Below are 20,322 nucleotides of genomic sequence, written 5' to 3' on the forward strand. Positions count from 1 at the left end.
CTTTTAGATCCAGATTAGAATACATTTACTAGATTACTCTGTAGAATTTGAATCTGATTCTTTAAAAAGCAAGTTACAGAAACATGGTTTTCTCTCCACCTTCATTTTAAAATTTGCCTGATGGCTTAACAAATCTGACTTGTTCTTTTGCATAAATACAGCAAGATTGGAGAACTCTCCATTTGGGGTACCCCATTATTTACTGAGAAGTCCTGGGGGTTGGCTAAAGACAGGAGGCACACCAATAATGGCATTAATTCTATGTGGCACGTCAGAGTTACCCAGGCCTGGCCATAAATGTCCCACGATGAACTGGATGGTCTCAAGCCTTCAGGTTGAACTGGAGGTGGCCTTTTCCGTAAATGCATCCTGGCAGAAAGGAGTCCATCCCCTCCCTTTTTCAGGGCTGAGAGAGATCCTGGTTTCCAGGGTTTTTCTTGATGCTGAGTAGGCCCAGATTGTGTCAGTCACACAGATTCAGATTTCTCATTTTCCATAGCAGTGATGATTTCCATTCTTTCCTTGAGCCAACTGGCCTCTAGGGTCTCCCTGAGGTTTGTAGGGTACTTGAAACAGTACCTGTTAAATACCTGCTCCTGTCATTTAGACCAATCCCTTGACTCTTTCCCTGAAAGAGGGCTTTGGGGTCCCATAAGTGATTTTCCTGTCTGCATGAGGGGTAGACCCTATTACAGAGAGGAAAGACTTTTATCTGGATTTATGCAAACCAACATAGTGCCATGAAGCATCAAAAACATACTGAAGGTACAAAAGAAGAGAAAAGCAAACATTTCACTTTACTCACAGTGAGATGCAACACACCCATTTGTTGTGGGTCCTAGTCAAAGAAGCTAAAATCTGTAGAGAAAAAGTGTACAATTTAACATCTTATTTAACCCATTCAATTCCATGTTGAAAACCTTGACTTCCCATTAATAAGAGCACTGTACTGGGAGTCCAGTGTACAGTTAAACATGTCTAATTCATTTAATCCCATTTGAAAAACACTTGATTTTCCACAACTTTTGAAGAATTCAATAATCTAATAGCACTGTAACAGGAGTTCCAGACAATCTATCCAATATCTTTTCCATAGATCCTACCAAAACATACTAGAACAATTCTGCATGTGATTTAAAGAGTTTCTTAAAACAGTGATCAGTTTCTTTCCTTCAAACACAACCTCAAACCTTCTACACATTCTTTTACATTCATTCTGTCCTGTAACTTTCCTTCAACCCATTTCAAAATCAACTTCACTTTAACAGGATTCCTTTCCTTTTTCCAACTGATATCTGCATCCATTATCTTTCTGAGTTAAGACATACATCTATATTCCTTATAGTCATCCCACAAATTTAAACTCTTATTTTACTGAACTCAGTACAACATGATCTTCCAAGTTTGGGCACAAATTACCAATCATTTCATTTAACATGACAAAACTACTTTCAGTGTTATTTCAAAAGCATTAGGTCAGTTCTATAGATATTCAACAACTTTAAAGATGCTCACAACTAAAGTTCTTATAACATATTCATTGGGCAAAGGTTCACTCCACATTAGAAGTTAAACAGGGGACATCTTAGAATTCTGATTTCTAGGAAAACACAAATATAAAGATTAAAACACTCATAGATTACCATAAAACATTAAGGATCTCACACTTGCATACAAACTTCTCTGTGATGGTCAGAGCTAGGTATGATATCTGGTGACAAAGCTTTGCAATGAATAAAGTTATCAGAATAATAACATGCATTCCCATGTACTGGACAGACTGATTTAACAATAGTCAGTGAAATTTCCCACATTTTCCATGAAATACTCCATTCTTATCTCAAACTTTAACCAAGGCACAATGTTATGGCTTCAGACTATCAGGCAGACACCTGAGATTAATCTATTATAATTATTTGCTAAGTATCTCTAGAAATTTTAGTTACCAAAAGTCTCAGAGATCAAATAAAATACCAGTAGGATAAGTTTTGCAACCAAATTCATAACTCTAGAAACTCATGTTTTAACTAAACTATTACTCTTTGAACCTGCTTTTCCACAATTATTTCAGCTCACATTCTAATAATCCAATATAGATGCATATGTACATTGACACAACGGCATAACCTTTAAACCATCAATTTTTATGAAACATGAGTAAACCTTCTTTGGCTTAAATCCAATAGTTTTTGTATCTTAGTTATTTCAAATCATGAGCTCTCTAACAATTCCACAATACAAACATGCTTTCAGACACAAAAAGAGCCCTTTTTTCTTTTTTTTTAACTAAACTTTAATAATAGCATAGAAAAGACACTTGGACTGTCAATGTTTATGGAAACATAAGAAAACTTTATTTTGATGGCATCTGTACCTGTTTGTAAACTGGCTAAATTCCTCATTAAGATTAACTGAGTCTTTTAAGATAAAGCCTTGAATCCTCTGAACTCTTTATTTCACTTTAGTTTTAGGCACCACTTCTGCAGCTCTTCCTAGATAGTATAGACTCTGAACTTCAGAAGAATTACAGCTGTTAATAGCCATTAATGTTCTTACAATAAGAAATCTAGATTGAGAATTTTGCATTCTCCATAGGCTCAACATTCTGATAAGAAATCTCTGTTTAAACCCGGTCTAACAAGTTCCAAAAAACACCTCAACCCTTCATTGCTCCCCGTTTCTCTGCCTGACCAGCCAGTTTCCTGCTTGTTAAAAATGGGTCAAGAAAGCACTTTTGTTGATACAAGCCGGCAAAACTATGACCAAGTTGTTGAAACTTAAGGTTGCCAGATGTTACCATTTTAAGATCAAGATTACTTCTGAGGCAGGGAGCTAGTATCTTCTTATCAAATGTGGGGATAAACCACCTTAGTGACACACTTCTTCGTTCTTGATATTAAATCCTTCTCTGCTTTGATAATCCTACTTCTTTCGTTACCTGCAAAAGATCTGACTGCAAAATGGTCTGGTAATGCAAACTGCCATTCACTGGCCATCTTTCCCAGGGCTCTAGCTTATACTCAGGTCACATGGTGTTACAGAGGTCAACAAGATATTCCTTATTTAAACTATCTAGCTTTAGGCTCCTCCAATGTTTTAATTTAACAAGCAACCCAGAGGGGAATTTTAGGTATTGAAGTTGAGTTGCCCATGTTTCCGAGTACCAGCAACAACCTAGGGAAGAGAAAAAACCTAAGACAGGATGGTTCTTGAGCAAAAACTACTTTCCAGGGCTTCGCTTCAGCCTCTCCTGAGGGGACTCTAACCCCCCATACATTGGCTTTCCTTTGGCCTCTGCCAAGGGGACTCTAACCCCCTACATTGGCCTTCTTTTGGCCTCTCCCGAGGGGACTCTAACCCCCCATACATTGGCCTCTACTTTGGCCTCTCCTGAGGGGACTCTAACCCCTCCTATGTAGACCTTTACTTTGGCCTCTCCTGAGGGGACTCTAACCCCTCCTATATAGGCCTTTTCTCAGAGGGTTCTTGGATCTGGACGTCTCCACCAATAGCCTCTGCTTCCACCGCAGGCGTCCCTGGGTGTCCCTGGCACCGGGCAGACCCACAGCTGTGTGCCCGAGCCGAACCTAATGCTGTGGTCTTAAAGAAGCCCTGCTCCTTGAAAGAAGTTCTGCCTTTCTTAGCTTGCTACATCTTCCCTGCTTTTACCTTTTTTTTTTTTTTCTTCAGTCTCACTTTACCTAGAGCTAAACATGCTGGCTGCCTTCATTAGCATTACAATCGACCTCTAGCTAATCCTTTAATCGGACAGCGACTGGGTGGAGAAAGGATGTTCTACCTGGGTGTTGATTCACTTTAGTTTCCCGGATTATTCTCATTAGTGGGCTTCCCTCCCATTCCTCCCATAGTGAACGATGACACAAGACAGACAAAGGAGGGGTGCCTCTTTGCAGAGACCACTCAGATGCTTGCCTGGCCGGTGGAGAACTTAGCCTTAGTGGTTCAGCATTGTGACTTGCGACCGGCAGCTATGCCAGTGCCACCCTTGACCGTACGTTCTCCGTGGAATCGCAGGCAGCCCACTCGAGCTCCGTGACTTAGAGGGACTTTAAGAGTGCCAGGTCGTGGAGCCACAAAATCACTCCTGATAGGAGGACCTATCAGGGTGCTCATGCACACACACATTCACACAGAGGTTATCACATTCCTCCCTCATCCCCCCTAGAGATTTCCAAGGGAGCCTACCTCCACAGCAGATTTTCCACAGATTACCTTCTTCCTCGTGGATTTTTCACTGCTACTCCTGGCTGGCTCGCCAAGATGACGTCGGTGGGCCCCACGGGTGACTTTCGTGAAGCGGGGAGGAGAAAGACGGTCACTTTCTCTCCAACCGCCTCAAACACCCGGGACCCACGGTAACTGGGTTCTTGTCTCGCTCGCGGAAAAGAATTTCAGGAGTAGACAAGCAGTGAAGTAAATAGATTTTATTCAGAGGTTTCTGAGGGAGGGAGGAAGGGATAAGTGGAAAAGAAAAACCAGTAGGAGTAACGCGCTCAAGAGAGAACGCGGGCTTCTCCAAGGGTGGAGGAAGCGCTCTACACACACCCTAGCACTGGACATGAAAGCATGAAAGTACACATCTCAAGGGGGGAGATGCGGGCGACACATGTGCTCAGCCACATGGCACAAGCAGCACATGGGCTCAGGCAGCATATGTGCGCACTTCCTTTGTTCAAGGTGGCCTTTATAGGGTTTCTCCAACCTGCCCCCACGTGGGGGCTTCTTTCCAGGTAAAAGTCCGTTGCTAAGGTTACCAGGGAGGTTGGGAGTGGTGATAGCCTTCTTCGGGGAACCTCCTGGGGAGGGGTCTATCATCCTCAGAGTCTGTTGAAGGTCTTATCAGGTGCGGTTCCACAGGGTGGGGGGTCTATTATCCTCAGAGTCTGTTGAAGGTCTTATCGGGTGCGGTTCCTGTGTCCACAGGGTGGGTCAGTCTCAGGATTCTCCTCCCCTGAGACTTTGGTGATCTAAGTTTCATTGCCAGGGGCCTTTCCCTACCTACCTGCCTACATCATTATTATAGTGGTCATGCCAACAGGATGCAAGAATCAAACCTTGGAACTTATGCAAGGTATCACCTCTACCACTTGAGTCACATCCCTAGTCCAGACTGAGTTGTCTTCTTCCTCTCCTTCTTCTCTGTCTTCTCCTTCTTCTCCCTCTTCTTCATCTTCTCCCTCTTCTCCTCCTCCTCCTCCTTCTTCTTCTTATCAAACCCAGGGCCGTATTCATGTAAGACAACTGCTCTGCTGCTGAGTGACTTCCCTGCTTCCCCTAGCCCAGACTTTTAAATATTAGTGAATATCTAAGAACCACTCAAGTACTCAGAAATTAAAACTATTTTGATGATTTTTAAATACATGTGTTTTTATAATGAAGCCCCATTGGTAACATGTAAAATTTTATTTTTTAAGGTTGAGTAAAAATTTGATTATGAGATCAGAGGGATGACTCAATGGATAGAGTGCATGGTTTGCAGGCAGGAGGACTGGATTGGTCCTAAGCATGGTGTGGTGGGAACCCAGAGAAGAAAGCGGGGAGTACCCCCAAGCACTCCCAGTGTGTCCCCCAGCAAGCAAAATCTCTGATTATGAATTTGTAGCATCATATAAAAAAAAGGAATTGGTACAAACTGCTTTTAAATTTTATTTTTATTTTATGATGCTGTTATGCATTCAACAATCATTGGGATTTATAAACTAGTTGACTGTGAAGATTAAAGTCAATCTGAAAATTTTCATGTTTTTTACTGGAACTTTAGAAGTATATAGTAGTTATTTAAATGTAAACCTTTGAGTTCTGAAAATGTCGTCCAGGATTTGGAGAATTGTCATTTAAATGATTCAACTAAAGCAAAAGAAAAGCAGAGAGATAGACAAAAAGAGAGGTTATTTTACATAATAAAGATGCTATTTCTTCTTGTTCTTTTGGCATTCTCTTATTGTTGGTGCCTGAAGTAAGAAGATCTCAAGAGGTAATTTAAACCAAAATTATTTTCTTTAACATCCAATAACAGCGTAGCTGGTAGCTATAAGCTGAAATGCCCTCATGATATTGGAGAGAATTGCCATTAGGGGAGGGAATGTATCCCAAATCACCGGATGACAGGAGTATGAAGAGACCCATGCCAGGCTTGAATCAGGTGTATGAATATTCATAGAAAAGGGACTATATTTTCAGTCGGATAAAAACAAGTTTTTCCCCTTTTTCTCTCCCATTTAACATAGTTTACAATACTATTAATGATAGCTTCATGCACAGGCCCATTGAAAAGAACCCAAATATTCAGCTATAGAAAATTGATTAATTTTCTGTAGTTTGTGGACTCATTGAGAGTAAAGTGGAAAAATATATTAGTCAGAATAAATGTCTATAGTCAACTTGATGTTGGTGGGCTCCACAGGTGACTCATGTGAACCTGGGAAGAGAAAGATGGTCACTTTCTCCCCAACAGTCTCTACCACCCGGGACCTAGAGTTACTGGGTTCTTGTCGTCACTTACGGAAAAGAATTTCAGGAGTAGACAGGCAGTGAAGTAAACAGATTTTATTTAGGGGCTTTTGAGGATAGGAGGAAGGGATAAGAAAGGGAGAGAGTGGTAAGAGTAACGCGTTCAAGAGAGAACGCGGGCTTCCTCAAAGGTGGGGGAAGCCTCTACACATAACTGAGCTTTAGACACAAAAGTATGAAAGCATGAAAGTACACATCTCAAGAGGGGAGATGCGGGCGACACATGTGCTCTGCCACATGGGCACAAGCAGCACATGGGCTCAGGCAGCATATGCATGCCCTTCTTTTATTCAAGGTGTCTTTTATAGGGTTTCTTCAACCTGCCCCCACGTGGGGTTTCTTTCCAGGTAAAAGTTCATTGCTAAGGTTACCAGGGAGGTTGGGAGTGGTGATGGCCTTCTTTAAGGAACTTCCTGGGGAGGGGTCTATTATCCTCAGGGTCTGCTGATGGTTTCCTCTGGGTCTTTTGTTTTCTTGAATCTGCAAGTCTTAAGATTCTCCTTCCCAGTGACTGTTAAATCTAAATTTTCATTGCCCAGGGCCTTTCCCTATCTACCTGCTTACATCAAACTGAAGCTAAGAATGTGAAATCTTCAGTAGGACAATTCCATTTTTTATATCCTTATGAAACAGGGAACTAAAAAGGTAAACTGGGAGAAGAGAGATAGTATAGTGGGTAAGATACAGCCAACTGAATTCTATCCCCAGCACGCTATATGCCCTCCTCCCCCACCCCAGCCAGCCAGGAATGATCCCTGAGCACTGAGCAAGGGATAAGCCATGGGCATAGCACTAGGTGTGACCCTAAAACAAAGAAAATAAATAAATAAAATTTAAAATGTAAACGTGTGGATTGTGGTTATCTAAATAGAGGAACTGTAGAAAATTAATTTATGAATTTATGATACTTGGCCATCATATCTAATTTTTCTCTTTAAATTAGGTATAAGATGTTTGCAAAATTGTTTTTTAAGTTGTACTTACAAGCCCTCAAGTGTGCAACAGTTGAAGTAAAGTGTCTAGCAATTTTATAAAAATGACAAAAATTTTAATTAAAAATGGAATTTTAAAATGCAATTTTGATTGTTGCATCTATGAACTAAAACTGTACAGCAGGATTCAGATGGGTCATTGGTGGGGCTGGAGACATAGTACAGTAGGTAGTGTGTTTTCTTTTCATATCATCAATCTAGGTCTGTCCCCAGCACCACTAGGAGTGATACCTGAGAATAGAGTCGAGTCGTAATCCCTAAGCACCACTGAATGTGGCCCCAAAGCAAAATAAACAACAAGGAAACCAGATGTGCATTTGCTTTGAAGGTAAATCCTCCAGTGAACAGTGTGCATTGAAGTACCAAATAATGGAATTGATGTCCATGTAAGCTCTAGCTGATGTCTGTTATAGTTGGGGGTTAAGGGGAGGGAGTTGTGTTTCTTTTGGCTTTGGAGTTTGATGATGCCAGGAGTAGAACCCAGGGTCTCACATATCCATGGTAAGTACTCGAACACTGACCCATATAACCACCTACCTAAACTCATATTTTTTTCTAAAAATTATTTTACTTAGATTATGATCAATTGCACTTCTATCCTCTAGCTCACTCTCATCTTCCATTTTCCTGTCTTCCCTCCTTCATTTTGTCCTTTTAGTTCTAAAATGGAAGTTTAGTATGGGTTTCACTCAATTTTCCCATTTGTAACAGATTTGGGTTTCCGACAATCTTAAAAAATAAAAGTAACAGGGAGCAGAGACCATCATTTGACTATTGGTTAACAACAAGACACTATGCCTAAGAGTTAGCAAATTATTTTTTCCCAAATAAAATACTCCTATTTAAAGACTTTCCCCCTAATCATTGCTACCCTAACACAACATGTCACTTCCTTCTCATCCTTCCCATGTACATTTTTGTTACTTTATTAAGAATTTGAGGGATGATGTCTAATAATATAAGCATCAGATTGCCCCAGGACCTAACATTGTGTCTTGTTTAGTGTGGGCACTCAGTGTTGAATGAATTCCATTCAGAACCCTGGAGGGAAAACATCACAAATTTTTCAAATCATTCACCAAGAGACATGTCCCTGGCATCTAATCCAGTTAACTATGTTAAGGTAAGCTGAATCCAGAACATGTTTCAAATCATTTTTCTTCTTATAAAAGTTTTGTTAGTGGCTGGAAACTTCTTTATCAGCATGTTGATCAAATGTGACTTGAGCCAGAGAGATTCACAATAAATAACACCAGGAGGCTTATGAATGATGTATAAAGCCCACCAATCTAATGATAGGTAAGGCAGAGGAGAGCAGTTATTTTATATCAGAACAGCCAAAGCCTCAGCAATATAATGCAACCATGGGAATACTGAGTGGCTGGGACCAGTTTGTAGTAAGCTTCCAGAATGAAACAAATTTGAAATGTTCTGATGGGTATTTTGATTTCTTTTTATAAATTCATGGAGTCATTGCTTCAGGTGAGCACAGATGGAAATGGTCCTGCCTGCTCCTGGCCCACTGAGAGATATTTGCTGCATTAATTAACATTAGCTTTCAATGAAATTATACTTTAAAAAAAAGAAAAAGAAACAAGATTCTTGGTGACAAGTTTGCTCTCTGAAGCCTGGGTTCTGCAATAATTCAGTAAAAGGTCTGATTCCAAAGGCCTGCTCCGTGCCTAGTTCTGTAACTGCTGATAGAAACACATATCTGATACTCTGAAGGGAAATGAATCATTTGATTGCTCTTGGTGAAATAGATTCCAAGTGAAACTAATTGACTGTTGAAATATCAGACTGTCAAATCATATTGTAGTTTGAATAAACAAACGTTGGATAGACTCGTCTCCCACTGGATCTGCTCTATTATTGCAAATAAAATTGATGACTCTTCTTGTATCACTTGTATCACTTGTCATCTCGATGCTCATTGATTGGCTCCAGTGGGCATCAGTGGCATCTACATTCATCCTTGTCACGTACTAGTATAGCCCAGTGGTGTCTGATCGCTCCAGGAACACAAAGAACCTCAAACCATGCATTCAGGGTCTTGATGAAGAAGTCTAACCATCTCCTAGGTGGAAGGCCAGGCATTCTTTTGACAACTCGTGGAACCCAGTCAGTAACAGCTCTAGTCAAGCAGTCATCTCCAAAGCGCGTTACAAGTCCAGCCCGTATAATTTTTGACATGTTGGCAAACAAGACAGCGTCCCTGATTCTTGATTTTCAATGGAGGTCGGAACTCCAGATTCCTTCTCCTACTCGAGTGAAACGTGATACTCCAAGCATAGCTCTTTTGATTCCTCTTTGGGATACCCAAATAGCATTCTCATCCTATTTTCGTAGGGCCCAGGTCTCTGAGGCATATGTTAATGCAGAAAGAATGGTGGAGTCAAAAAGATGTGCCTGGAGTCGGAGGTTCTTCATCCTCTTAACAACTTCCTTGATGCTCTTGAAAATTTTCCACGCTGCTCTCTTCCTCCTGCGCAGCTCAGGTGCCAGATCATTCATTATGTTGAGTTCTCTCTCAACATAGTTACATATAACTGCTGCATTCGGAGATGTTCTTTCCATTAAGAGCAAATGGAACATCAGGAACTAGTCTGTTTTTCATGAACATTCTTTTCGTGAGATTCAGCTGCAGCCTGACTTTCCACACTCACAGTCGAAGTCGGCCAGCATTCATGCTGCTTGGCTAATGTTGGGTGTTATTAGAATGATGTCATCAGTGAAGTGGAGGTGGTATATAGTTGCCGACCGTCTATCTTCACTCCCATTCCTTCCCCTTCCAGTCGTCACATGATGTTCTCCAGGGTAGCACTCAAGTTTTTCCACGAAATGGTATTGCCCTGCCGAACCCCTCTCTTCATGTTGATGATCACTTCCTTGTAGAATGGTGACATCTTGGTGGTGAATTCGTAATACGGCTCATGTAGGATCCTGATGTACTGAGTTTTAATGCCCTGTTTAGCTAGGACTTCAATGACCACCTCAGTCTCAACAGAATCAAAGGTCTTCTTTAAATCAATGAACAGAGCGGCATCTTGAACTCTTGTGAAGCCTTAGTAAACTTAGTCACTGTGTGATATGGTCGATTGTGCTGAATCCTTTTCAGAACCCGGCTTGCTCTCATAGTAAAAAATTTACAATGGCATCGTACTTGATCTTCTGCGCTTGCACCTTTAGGTCCTCGATGGATGCTTCAGATGTAAGCATATGTGCATTAAAAGTGCAGGCAGTCATTTTAGTCCTTCTTCATTTTTGGCAACCTAGTTCAGCCCTGAGATTTTAGCAGCCTCTCCTTGCTTGTCCTTCTCAACGCTGCCGTATTGGGGGCTCTTCTAGGGTGAGAGGAATGAAGCCCATTTTTGTTATTGTTTTTGTATTATCAAATACGCCATGGGTAGCTTGCCAGGCTCTGCTGTACAGGTGGCATGTTGTAACGACCTGCACACTTATGAACATGCCACACACCTTGTGCATGGACATGCTGCTCATGTACAGAAAGTACTGGCCAGATCGACACAGTCAATGCAAGGAGTCCAGTCCTGCACCTGCCTGCATCTCTGGCAGCACCTGTTGGTTCGCTCTTCGCCAGTTGGCACCGTTGCCACCCCCTCGCCATGATGAGGCAGTGAACCATAGAGGGTGTGACTCTTCTTATATTTATTAAATATTATTCTTATTGCATGGGTCAGGATCTTTTTCATTTGCATGCTAGAAGAAAAGTTTTGTTAAAACTAAAAATGTTAGTTAGAAATTGAACTAGGGGTCCACGATGCAAACATGTGTCCCTCCCCTTTGAACTATCCTTCTTGACTGAGAGTAAAGGCAGTAAATAACCTTCTGATCATATTACAAGCAAAAAAATATACTTTTTTCCTGTGTTCTCTTCTTTCAACCAGGCTTTTCTTCATGCTCACCCAAATCCAAGTAAAACAACAACAACACAACAAAAAAGTACTGTTTTTTCCCCCAGTACTCCAAACTCAATGCTTCCTATTAGTCCAATCTGTTCTCTTCTGGAGCTGGACCAGCTCCACATGAGGTGGACAAAAATTGTGGCAGGGATGATTTTGCTCAGCTGTTTTTCTAGTGGTCTTCTAAACTGATGACAGACATCCACCCTGCTTACTGAGACACAAGACATGCACAGGTCATTGGTACAAGGCAAAATGACTTTTTCTCCATCACTATTTGATTATCATTCCTGCCACATATGTTAATTTCCCCATTGCCACTGCTCTAGTCTTACCACTCCTCAAAGCTGCTCCTTGTGGGATTGGAAAAACATGAATAAAGTTCTTGCCTTCTTCGGATCCCTGAGTGCAGAGCCAGGACTAAGCCCTGAACAACACTGCTTGTGGCCTAAACCATTGCCCCCTAATGATGATGATGATGATGATGGTGTTCCTAGTTCCTTATTACTTAATGATTAAAATATTAGCTCAACTTAATCCCTCCCCCTTTGCCCCTCTGATGCTGATGAAAGCAATTGACTCATTTCCCTTGGTTTACCTCCTTCAATAGCTTTACCCCTGGGAGTCTTTTCTTTGCAACTCTCTGTGGTCATTTGATTCTTTTCACAGTCCAGATCAGGTACTGTCTTCAGAAAACACCCCTGCTTTCCATCTAATGTCCATAGCATTTAATATGATCCTGTTATAGCACTTCTATTTTACTGTGTTCTTTTGGAGAGGGAGGAGGGTTTTGCTTGTTTCATTGTTTGGGGGCTACATGTGGTGGGCTCAGGGCTTACTCAGGTCAGGATTCTGTGGACCGTATTGGTACTTTGGGTTGAACTCTGATCAACCATGTGCAAGGCCAGTGGCTTATTCACTGAACCATCTCTCCAACCCAGCACAGTTTATCAAATGCTTACTCTATGACCTTATTGTTAACAGTATTTTTAAATATTTCTTCTAATTTGTCTAATAGTTCATTGTGTTCATGTCTCCTGGCCAGCCCCACCACTGCCACTAATAATCTGTAAGATTATCGAAAGAAATATTCTTGGGACAGCATTTCCAGCAGTACTGGGATCCTGGGGTCACCCTTGAAATATGTGGCCTTTGGTACTGAGAATTAAGATTCAATGCTTCAGTCTGGTGAGGCTGAGTTTCTTGAACCTGAGGCTGCCTGGAGACTACCAGACCTACACTTGGTATTGCTCAAGCAAAGGAGGCTATCATATAGTGCTGGAAATTGAACTAGGGGTCCACGATGCAAACGTGTGTCCCTCCCCTTTGAACTATCCTTCTTGACTGAGAGTAAAGGCAGTAAATAACCTTCTGATCATAAACAATCAACCTACGAGTTCTAAGTTTAGGTGTAAAAATATTCTAATTTGCGTGTATACATAGTTCCAGCGGCTAAAGCCAAAAATAATAAGCCACTCATATCTCTTTCCACATAGTTTGAAAGCATGCACAGGATTGGTATGCAGTAAATGTTTGTGAGTTTTCAAAACATGATATAAATTAAAATTTTTAATATCAAAAATAAACAGTTTCTCCTTTGTGTTACATGCTTCAATCTTTCCGAACCTTTTTGTATTTATTTATTTATTTGCCATACCTGGAAGTGTTCAGGATTTACTCCTGGGTCTGTGCTCAGAAACTGCTCATGGAAAGCCTTTAAAGACCATATTCAGTACTGGGACTCTAACCCAGTTCAGATGCATGCAAGGCAAGTGCCTTGTCCATTGTACTATTCCTCTGAGCCCCTGTGGTATTGTTTTTCAAACAGACTTTAAAAGAATATTTAAGTTATATTTCGAACCTAATTAGAATTAGGATTATTTTAATGGTGGGGACAATTAAGAACTAATTGCACATACCAACACTATTGACCCCTCATGAAAAGGCTGAATTTTATATAAATAATAGTAAAAGACTCAGTAGGCCATGATCTGTGCAGAGTTAGTGAGGAAACTTATTCAGTGAGGAAACTTATTCAGTGGCCCTGGCAAACTTGGTGTTTAAGGAGGTCAACATGTGCCATATGGAGTCACTTGCAAATACTGTTTAGCATTTGCCTTTATTTGTGATTTGAATATTATTTTGTATATTTTTATAGAGAAATTTAATCTGAAATACTAGCATGATTTTGGGGGAAAATACCATATTTGGATGTCAATTGGATCAGAACCAAATTTTCTTAGTTCTGAATGCTTTGCCTTTCCACCTGAACTAAAGGTGGGCCACCTCTTTCTGATCAGTTTCTCTCCTGATTCCCTGTCAAGAATAAATCTGCCAACTGTCATAGGTAAGCGCCTACAGTGTCAGAAATTATCAACCATCATGGCCAGCAGTTTCAGGGTACTGAAAAGGCAGAAGCCAAACTGCAGGGGACTGATAAGGTGACTGCATCAAATTCTGGGCAGTAGGTGCATAGGGTCGAGAGCTAAGCAAAGTACTCAGTCTCTCTCCTCTCTCCCTTTTCTGTATGTCATTATCACCCTCTCTCTTTTGTCTCCCCGCCTCTCCTCCTCTACAGGATGGAATAAAAGTGAAACAGTCTCAATGTTACTGTTAGGAGAATGCATTCAAGTAAGAAAACTGTTTAAAATTGGCGCTGTGGCCAGTTTCCTTACAAAGTCTCAGTAAACAGCAGTTATTTATCATGAGCCAAAGCAGAGCATGAAGATTGTGTTTTATGCGTGGGTATGAAAATTGAAGAGGAACAAAGGTCACAGTGGGAGACAGGGCAAGGACTCAAAAGTTGATGTCATACAGGGAGACGGTGCACTTTTGGAAGATTGGAGGAAAGGAATTGGTTCTCAGAAAGTGGCAGGTCGAGATGCGGGGCAAGGGAATTTATTGACAGAGTAATGAGAGAAAAGAAATGAGTGAGAGATGATGGAGGTCAGAGAAGAGGTAGATGGAACTGGAACGATGCACTAAGGAAAGGAGGGGCTCCTTTTCTTTGAAAGCTGGAAGTCGGAATAGGGAGTGGTGGTGGTGGTGGGAAGCCAGGATGCATATCTTTGTGGGTGGGGAGCATAAAGTGGAAGGCATTCGAGACTAATAGCTGGTTGTCTTTGTGAAATAGGAACAGGATAATGTAATGGGAGAGAGGAGGTGCAGAAGTGAGGAATAGAACAGGACTGATAAATGAAGCAGTTACCCAGCAGTAACTTCTGGAGACAAGATGACACTAGCCTGAATGTATAGTCTGATAAAAGAAAGGAAGCTGTGATATAATAAGAAATCATGCTCACAAAGTAAGACATTGGGGTTTGCTTTCCCAGGTGGAACTTTACAAGTGATAAGTATAAGGGATGCTTGAAAATTCTTGTGGTCAACTGTCCGGAATTGGAATATAGAATGTTTTTCATTCTAAATCAATGGTTGATGATGACCAATCTTAATGCTCACTACGGAACTATTTTTCTCTTCCTTAGAAAGGTGTACTTCTCTTGGAAAGATAGACTTTGAGTCAGATTTAATCCTATTCCTATATCACCCCAACTGTGAAAAATACTTTAGCAGTGTCCTGAAATGAGACAGACTATTCCTAAGTAGACCAAAACCATTGGGACAGAAAGGTATATACTAGAAATGGATTTTATTTAGGCATGCTAATCATGCACAAAATGTCTTCTATCCTCCATGCCCTTATGCAATATTATTTCAGTTTATTCACAACCAGTGGCCTCTCTCGTTGAATCTATGCTTGTTTTATGAAATGCTGACCATTATGTTGACCATTCTGAAATGGTCAACATGATGAGGCAAAAGAGCAACAATATCACTTCTGTTTCTATCTCCATCTAAAGAGATATTACAAGCTTTGTATTTGCACTTCCGGAATCCTAAGCTACCAAGGCCTTCCTGGCCTCCTGGAGAGAAAGGTCAGGTAGAGAGAGACACTGCAGGATGGAGGAGAGAAAGAGAGAGACCCAGACACCCTCAGCTGCTTCAGCCACTTTCAACAGAGTCACCAGCCAGGCAGGTTAGAAATCCTGGCTGTATTCCTGCAGTTGAAGTCAAGTTCCAATCAACACATGTGGAGTACAGACAACTCCTTCTTTGAACCCATATTTGCAAGATAATTTGTCAACTGGGAAATCATGTTATGATGGCAGTATATCTAAAGAGCTTGGTTACTTTAAAAAAGCTTACTTCATCTCACAGTCATTTTTCTGATGAGATCTTACAACTTTTATGTAGAAAATTTGCTCTTAACAACTGGAGTCACAGGCCAAAACTGAGCACCAAAGTAGGGAGTAACTGTCAGTTGACGCAACCATCTCCTCTTCTCTTTTGTTCCCGTTTCAACGGTATTTCTGATTCCTTCTTGCAGTATTTAAGAGCAATGGTAATACATCAACTGAAGGCAGAAGGGGGGGGGGGGGAAGGAGAGTGAGAGGCCAGGACCAAACAGGAAAAGGCAATGTGAAGCCCTGTGGGATTGTACCTTCTTTTAGTTACAAGTCTTTGGCTGCAGTAAAAATAAAGAAAGCAACATACATTTACATTCAGTTAGAAGTATCATCACTCAAAGTTTCTCCCTTTAAATAGCTCCACATGAAACGAGGAAACCCTAACCTCAGCTTTTTTAATCAAATAAAAGAACAGGAGATCCTTTTTTATTTTATGGATTCTTAAACCTTTAGGGGAAAAAAAGAAAAAGTTGACTGGTGCGTTCAGAGCAGGGTGGATGGGATCTGTGTGTGCAAAGGGAGGAAGCTGAGAATGCTGAGGTGGTCAGGTTTCACCTGCCAGGCAACACTAGGACTTCCCACTCGCCCAGTTGCACAGTATCTGTAAAAGCAAAATGAAAAATAAAACAACCTGGGCTAGAGCGATAGCATGGTAGGTAGGGTATTTGCATGCAGCTGACCCGGGTTCGATTCCCAGCATCCTATATGGTTCCTTGAGCACTGCCAGGAGTAATTCCTGAGTCCAGAGCCAGGAGTAACCCTTGAGCATCGCTGGGTGTGACCCAAAAAGCAAATAAAATAAAATAAAATAAAATAAAACAACCTATCTCTGTTGTTTTTGGAAATACTATTGGAGAGATCACATGCTTATGCTCTGCAACCAGATTAAAAACGAATTCAAATCTTTCCCCCCAGTGTTTACTATCCATAGGCCTGGAACCTGGTATTAAAGCCTCTTTTTGTAAAATTGTAAATTTTACAAAGTTTTACTGGAACCTGGTATTAAAGCCTCTCTCTACTAGTTGCTGGCAGGAATCAGCGAGAAACTGAATAACTAGGACTAAATCTGGTAAAAGCACAGTCAGTGCTGCCTCTAGACATAGAAATCAGTTGTCATCCCCAGCCTTTTTCTCTTTGCCCTCTCACTGAGATTGTTCTTCAGAAATTCACCACTTAACTAAATATGTATTGTATAAATTTTAGTAGATTATTTATTTATCTATTATTTGCTCACTGTAGAATACACAGTTACAAAGTTCGTTCATGATTGGCTCAGTCACACAATGTTACAACTCCTATCCTGTCACCAGTATACGTTTCTCCCCACCAATGTCCCCAGTTTCCCTCCAGCCTCACCACCCTAATCCTGTTTTATGGCAGGCATCTCTCTCTCTCTCTGTCTCTCTGTCTCTCTTTCTCTATCTCTCTGTCTCTCTCTCTCTTTCACTCTATCTCTGTCTCTGTCTCTGTCTCTGTCTCTCTCTCTCTCTCTCTCTCTCTCTCTCTCTCTCTCTCGATATTCTGTAACAGATCAGTTCATAATACACAAGTTAAGGTTTTTCTCCTGGGGGGAAAATTTCACCTGTTCCACAGAATCTTTGCAAATCTGCAGACTAACAAAAACTAACATGGTTCCTTATTTCGCTGTTCATGATTTTGGATGTAAGAAAATAAACTACCTTCTAATGCAGAGCTTCTCCAACCTCTTTGGCCTGACTATCCCTTTTCAGAAAAATAAAATTACCTAGCACCCACCTGGAGATGGTGCAGAAAGTACCCCCAGTTGCACCTGAGACTTCTACTGACCTTCTTGGTCTCCCCAGTACCCCCAGTTGGAGCAGGAGGGTCAGTATCACCCACTTTGGGAAACACTGTTTATGCAGCATTCAAAAGACTTTTTGTGAAGGAACCATAGTAAATATTTTAACTTTGCACTCACATATGATTTCTATCATAGCTTTCTCTTTGTTATTTTTTTATAACCCTTTAAAAATGTAAAAGCCGTTCTGAGCTCATCAGAAAACAGGCACTGATTGAATTTATCGCACAGACAGCAATTGGCAGTTCCCTGCTCTAGTGTAATCTTTATTGTTGATCACGGGGGTACTTGTGCCAGTAGGCATCAAGGAAAGAGAATGAGAGAATGTATTAGGTACATCACTTGTCAGGGATTCTTACTCTCACTTAAACCCATGCTAGATTTAACTAAGACCACTGACAGCATTTCTTGATAAGACAGGACCATTTCCATTGAAGTCTAATGAGGTTAGGTTTGATTTTGAAGACTGGGTATATTTGGGCACATTTGTTCTGAACAATATCTTTATGTTTTGCACAAATTTATTTCTCTTCCTCTGAGGAGCAGTTCTGATACTGGGTTTTATGGCATCAGGTACAAGCTGCCATTAAAACCTAAACTGAAAACTGTGTTTGTCCTTTATGGAGGAAAAAATAACTGAAAAGTCCTCAGATTTATTTGTGTTGTGTACATGAAGCTTGAATGTCCCTACATAGAATAGGGCTCCTGGGACCTTTCCCATCACCCACTGGGGGACGCTTTCTCACCAGTGGCTAATGCCATTTTCACCCCTATGCTGGTCTTCATACCTATCTCTCTGTGGATCCAGGAGGGAGATATTTTGTGGAAGTCTTGATTGAGCATTAGTTTTATGAGGTCTCATGTCCCACGATCCATCCCTGGATACACTATAGAGGGTTTTTTTTTTCTTTCATATTCTCTTACTCTGCCTCCTTCTCTATTTTCCAATGACTAGGAAAATGGAGGGCAAGAAAGGAATAGTAATTTTCAAACATGAAAAGCATGCCCAATGTATTTCTCTTCAAAATATTGAGAACAGGTCACTTTCTCATCTAGCATGTTTTTTTTTTAATTAACCCATTTATTATAGGCTAGCAATGCTTCAGATAGCAGATCTACTGGTCTTTCAATTCCTTCAGTATTCCTATGGCAGATTTGACTGTGACAGCAGAAGTGGTACTGTAGGTACTTTTCATCTTGGTCTTGCCGAAGAAGGAGCATGTGTACTGGGAGTGATGGCTGATCTTGATTTTCTTCACCATCTTCCGCAGGGAGGTGCCGTAATGCATCCTGTATTTACCCATGATCCCCACTTTCTTGGTGCTTTTAGTCATCGTGCCACCACCCAGCTCAGACACAGAGAGCGCACCTAGCATACTTCTGATGAATTCCTTATTTCATGTTTGAAGTGGCAGGAGGGACCATGACACCTAGATTCTGAATTTTCCAATCCTGCCTTTGACGGGTCTCTTACCCTGCATACGTAACTGATGTCAGGCCAGTAGGCATCTTGGCTACTGTCCTCAGCCTGGTCCTCTGTGAGCTAGAATGAACCAGTACCTTTAGGTTGGGTTGGACTTGTTCTATCACACAGCCTAGAGCCAGTAAACAAGTTCTTATTGCTTCTTTTTCTTTTTAATTTTATTGAGTAGTTTCAAGCTTTCATGTTTTGGTTACAATCTCACAATGATCAATCACCCATCCCTCCACCAGTGCACATTCCCCACCACCAATATCCCGGGTGTATACCCCCCTTTCCCACCTCCCCCTGTCTCCGTGACAGACAATATTCACATACTCACTCTCTCTCCTTTTGGGCATTATGGATTGCAACACAGACACTGAGAGGTCATCATGTTTGGTCCATTATCTACTTTCGGCATGCATCTCCCATCCCAACTGGTTCCTCTAGCCATAATTTTCTTAATGATTCCTTCTCTATTCCATCTGCCTTCTCCCCTTTGTTCATGAAGCAGTCTTCCAGCTATGGGGCAATCCTCCTGGCCCTTGTATCTACTGTCCTTGGGTATCAACCTCATGTGATGTTATTCTATACTCCACAAATGAGTACAGTCCTCTATGTATGTCCCTCTTTCTGACTCATTTCACTTAGCATGATACTCTCCATGTCTATCCATTTATAAGCAAATTTCATGACTTCATCTCTCCTAACAGCTGCACAGCTACATAGTGTTCCATTGTTTAGATGTACCAAAGTTTCTTTAACCAGTTATCTGTTTTAGGGCACTTGAGTTGTTTCCATATTTTGGCTATTGTGAATAGTGCTGCAATGAACATATAGTACAGATGCCATTTCTACTGTGCTTTTTTGCATCCTCAGGATATATTCCCAGAAGTGATATTGCAGGGTCATATGGAAGCTCAATTTCTAGTTTTTGAAGGACTGCCCATATTGTTTTCCAGAAAGGCTGGACCAGTCGGCATTCCCGCCAACAGTGAAAGAGCGTCCCTTTTTCCCCACATCCATGCCAGCACTGGTTGTTTTTGTTCTTTTGAATGTGTGCCAGTCTCTGTGGTGTGAGATGTTGTTTCTTTTAAGCCTATTCTGGAGATTGGCTTTTGGCACTTCAACCATTAAGTTGTGTGGGAAGATGGGCTCATAGATGGCCTCATGAAGAGGATCTTTAGAGTCTGAGCACATGTGTTCCGTTGCCTAGGACAGAGCCAATTTTATCTTCCCTCCCAACCTTCTAGCATCTTTTATTCCAGTGATTCTGAGGACGAGGTTGCACCTAGGAAAAGAACAGTCTGCAGCCTCCACTCTGCTTCACTCATTCTTCCCCCACACA

General features: G+C 41.2%; 2 protein-coding genes across 3 annotated transcripts in view; one reads left to right on the forward strand and one right to left on the reverse strand.

The window, feature by feature from the left end:
* ST6GALNAC3 (ST6 N-acetylgalactosaminide alpha-2,6-sialyltransferase 3) overlaps positions 1–20,322 on the forward strand; it is a 644,958-nt gene that overhangs the window by 441,724 nt on the left and 182,912 nt on the right. The window lies entirely within an intron of this gene.
* LOC129404904 (60S ribosomal protein L37a-like) lies at positions 18,628–18,846 on the reverse strand. Its single transcript, XM_055139265.1, has one exon. It carries the CDS (start codon positions 18,844–18,846, stop codon positions 18,628–18,630), a length of 219 nt encoding a protein of 72 aa, XP_054995240.1.

This window comes from Sorex araneus, chromosome 5, assembly GCF_027595985.1.
Source record: "Sorex araneus isolate mSorAra2 chromosome 5, mSorAra2.pri, whole genome shotgun sequence".
NCBI lineage: Eukaryota > Metazoa > Chordata > Mammalia > Eulipotyphla > Soricidae > Sorex > Sorex araneus.

What these genes read in the sequence shown, in the direction of transcription:
- LOC129404904 (XM_055139265.1), bottom strand. Translation starts at nt 18,846, where the DNA reads ATGACTAAAAGCACCAAGAAAGTGGGGATCATGGGTAAATACAGGATG.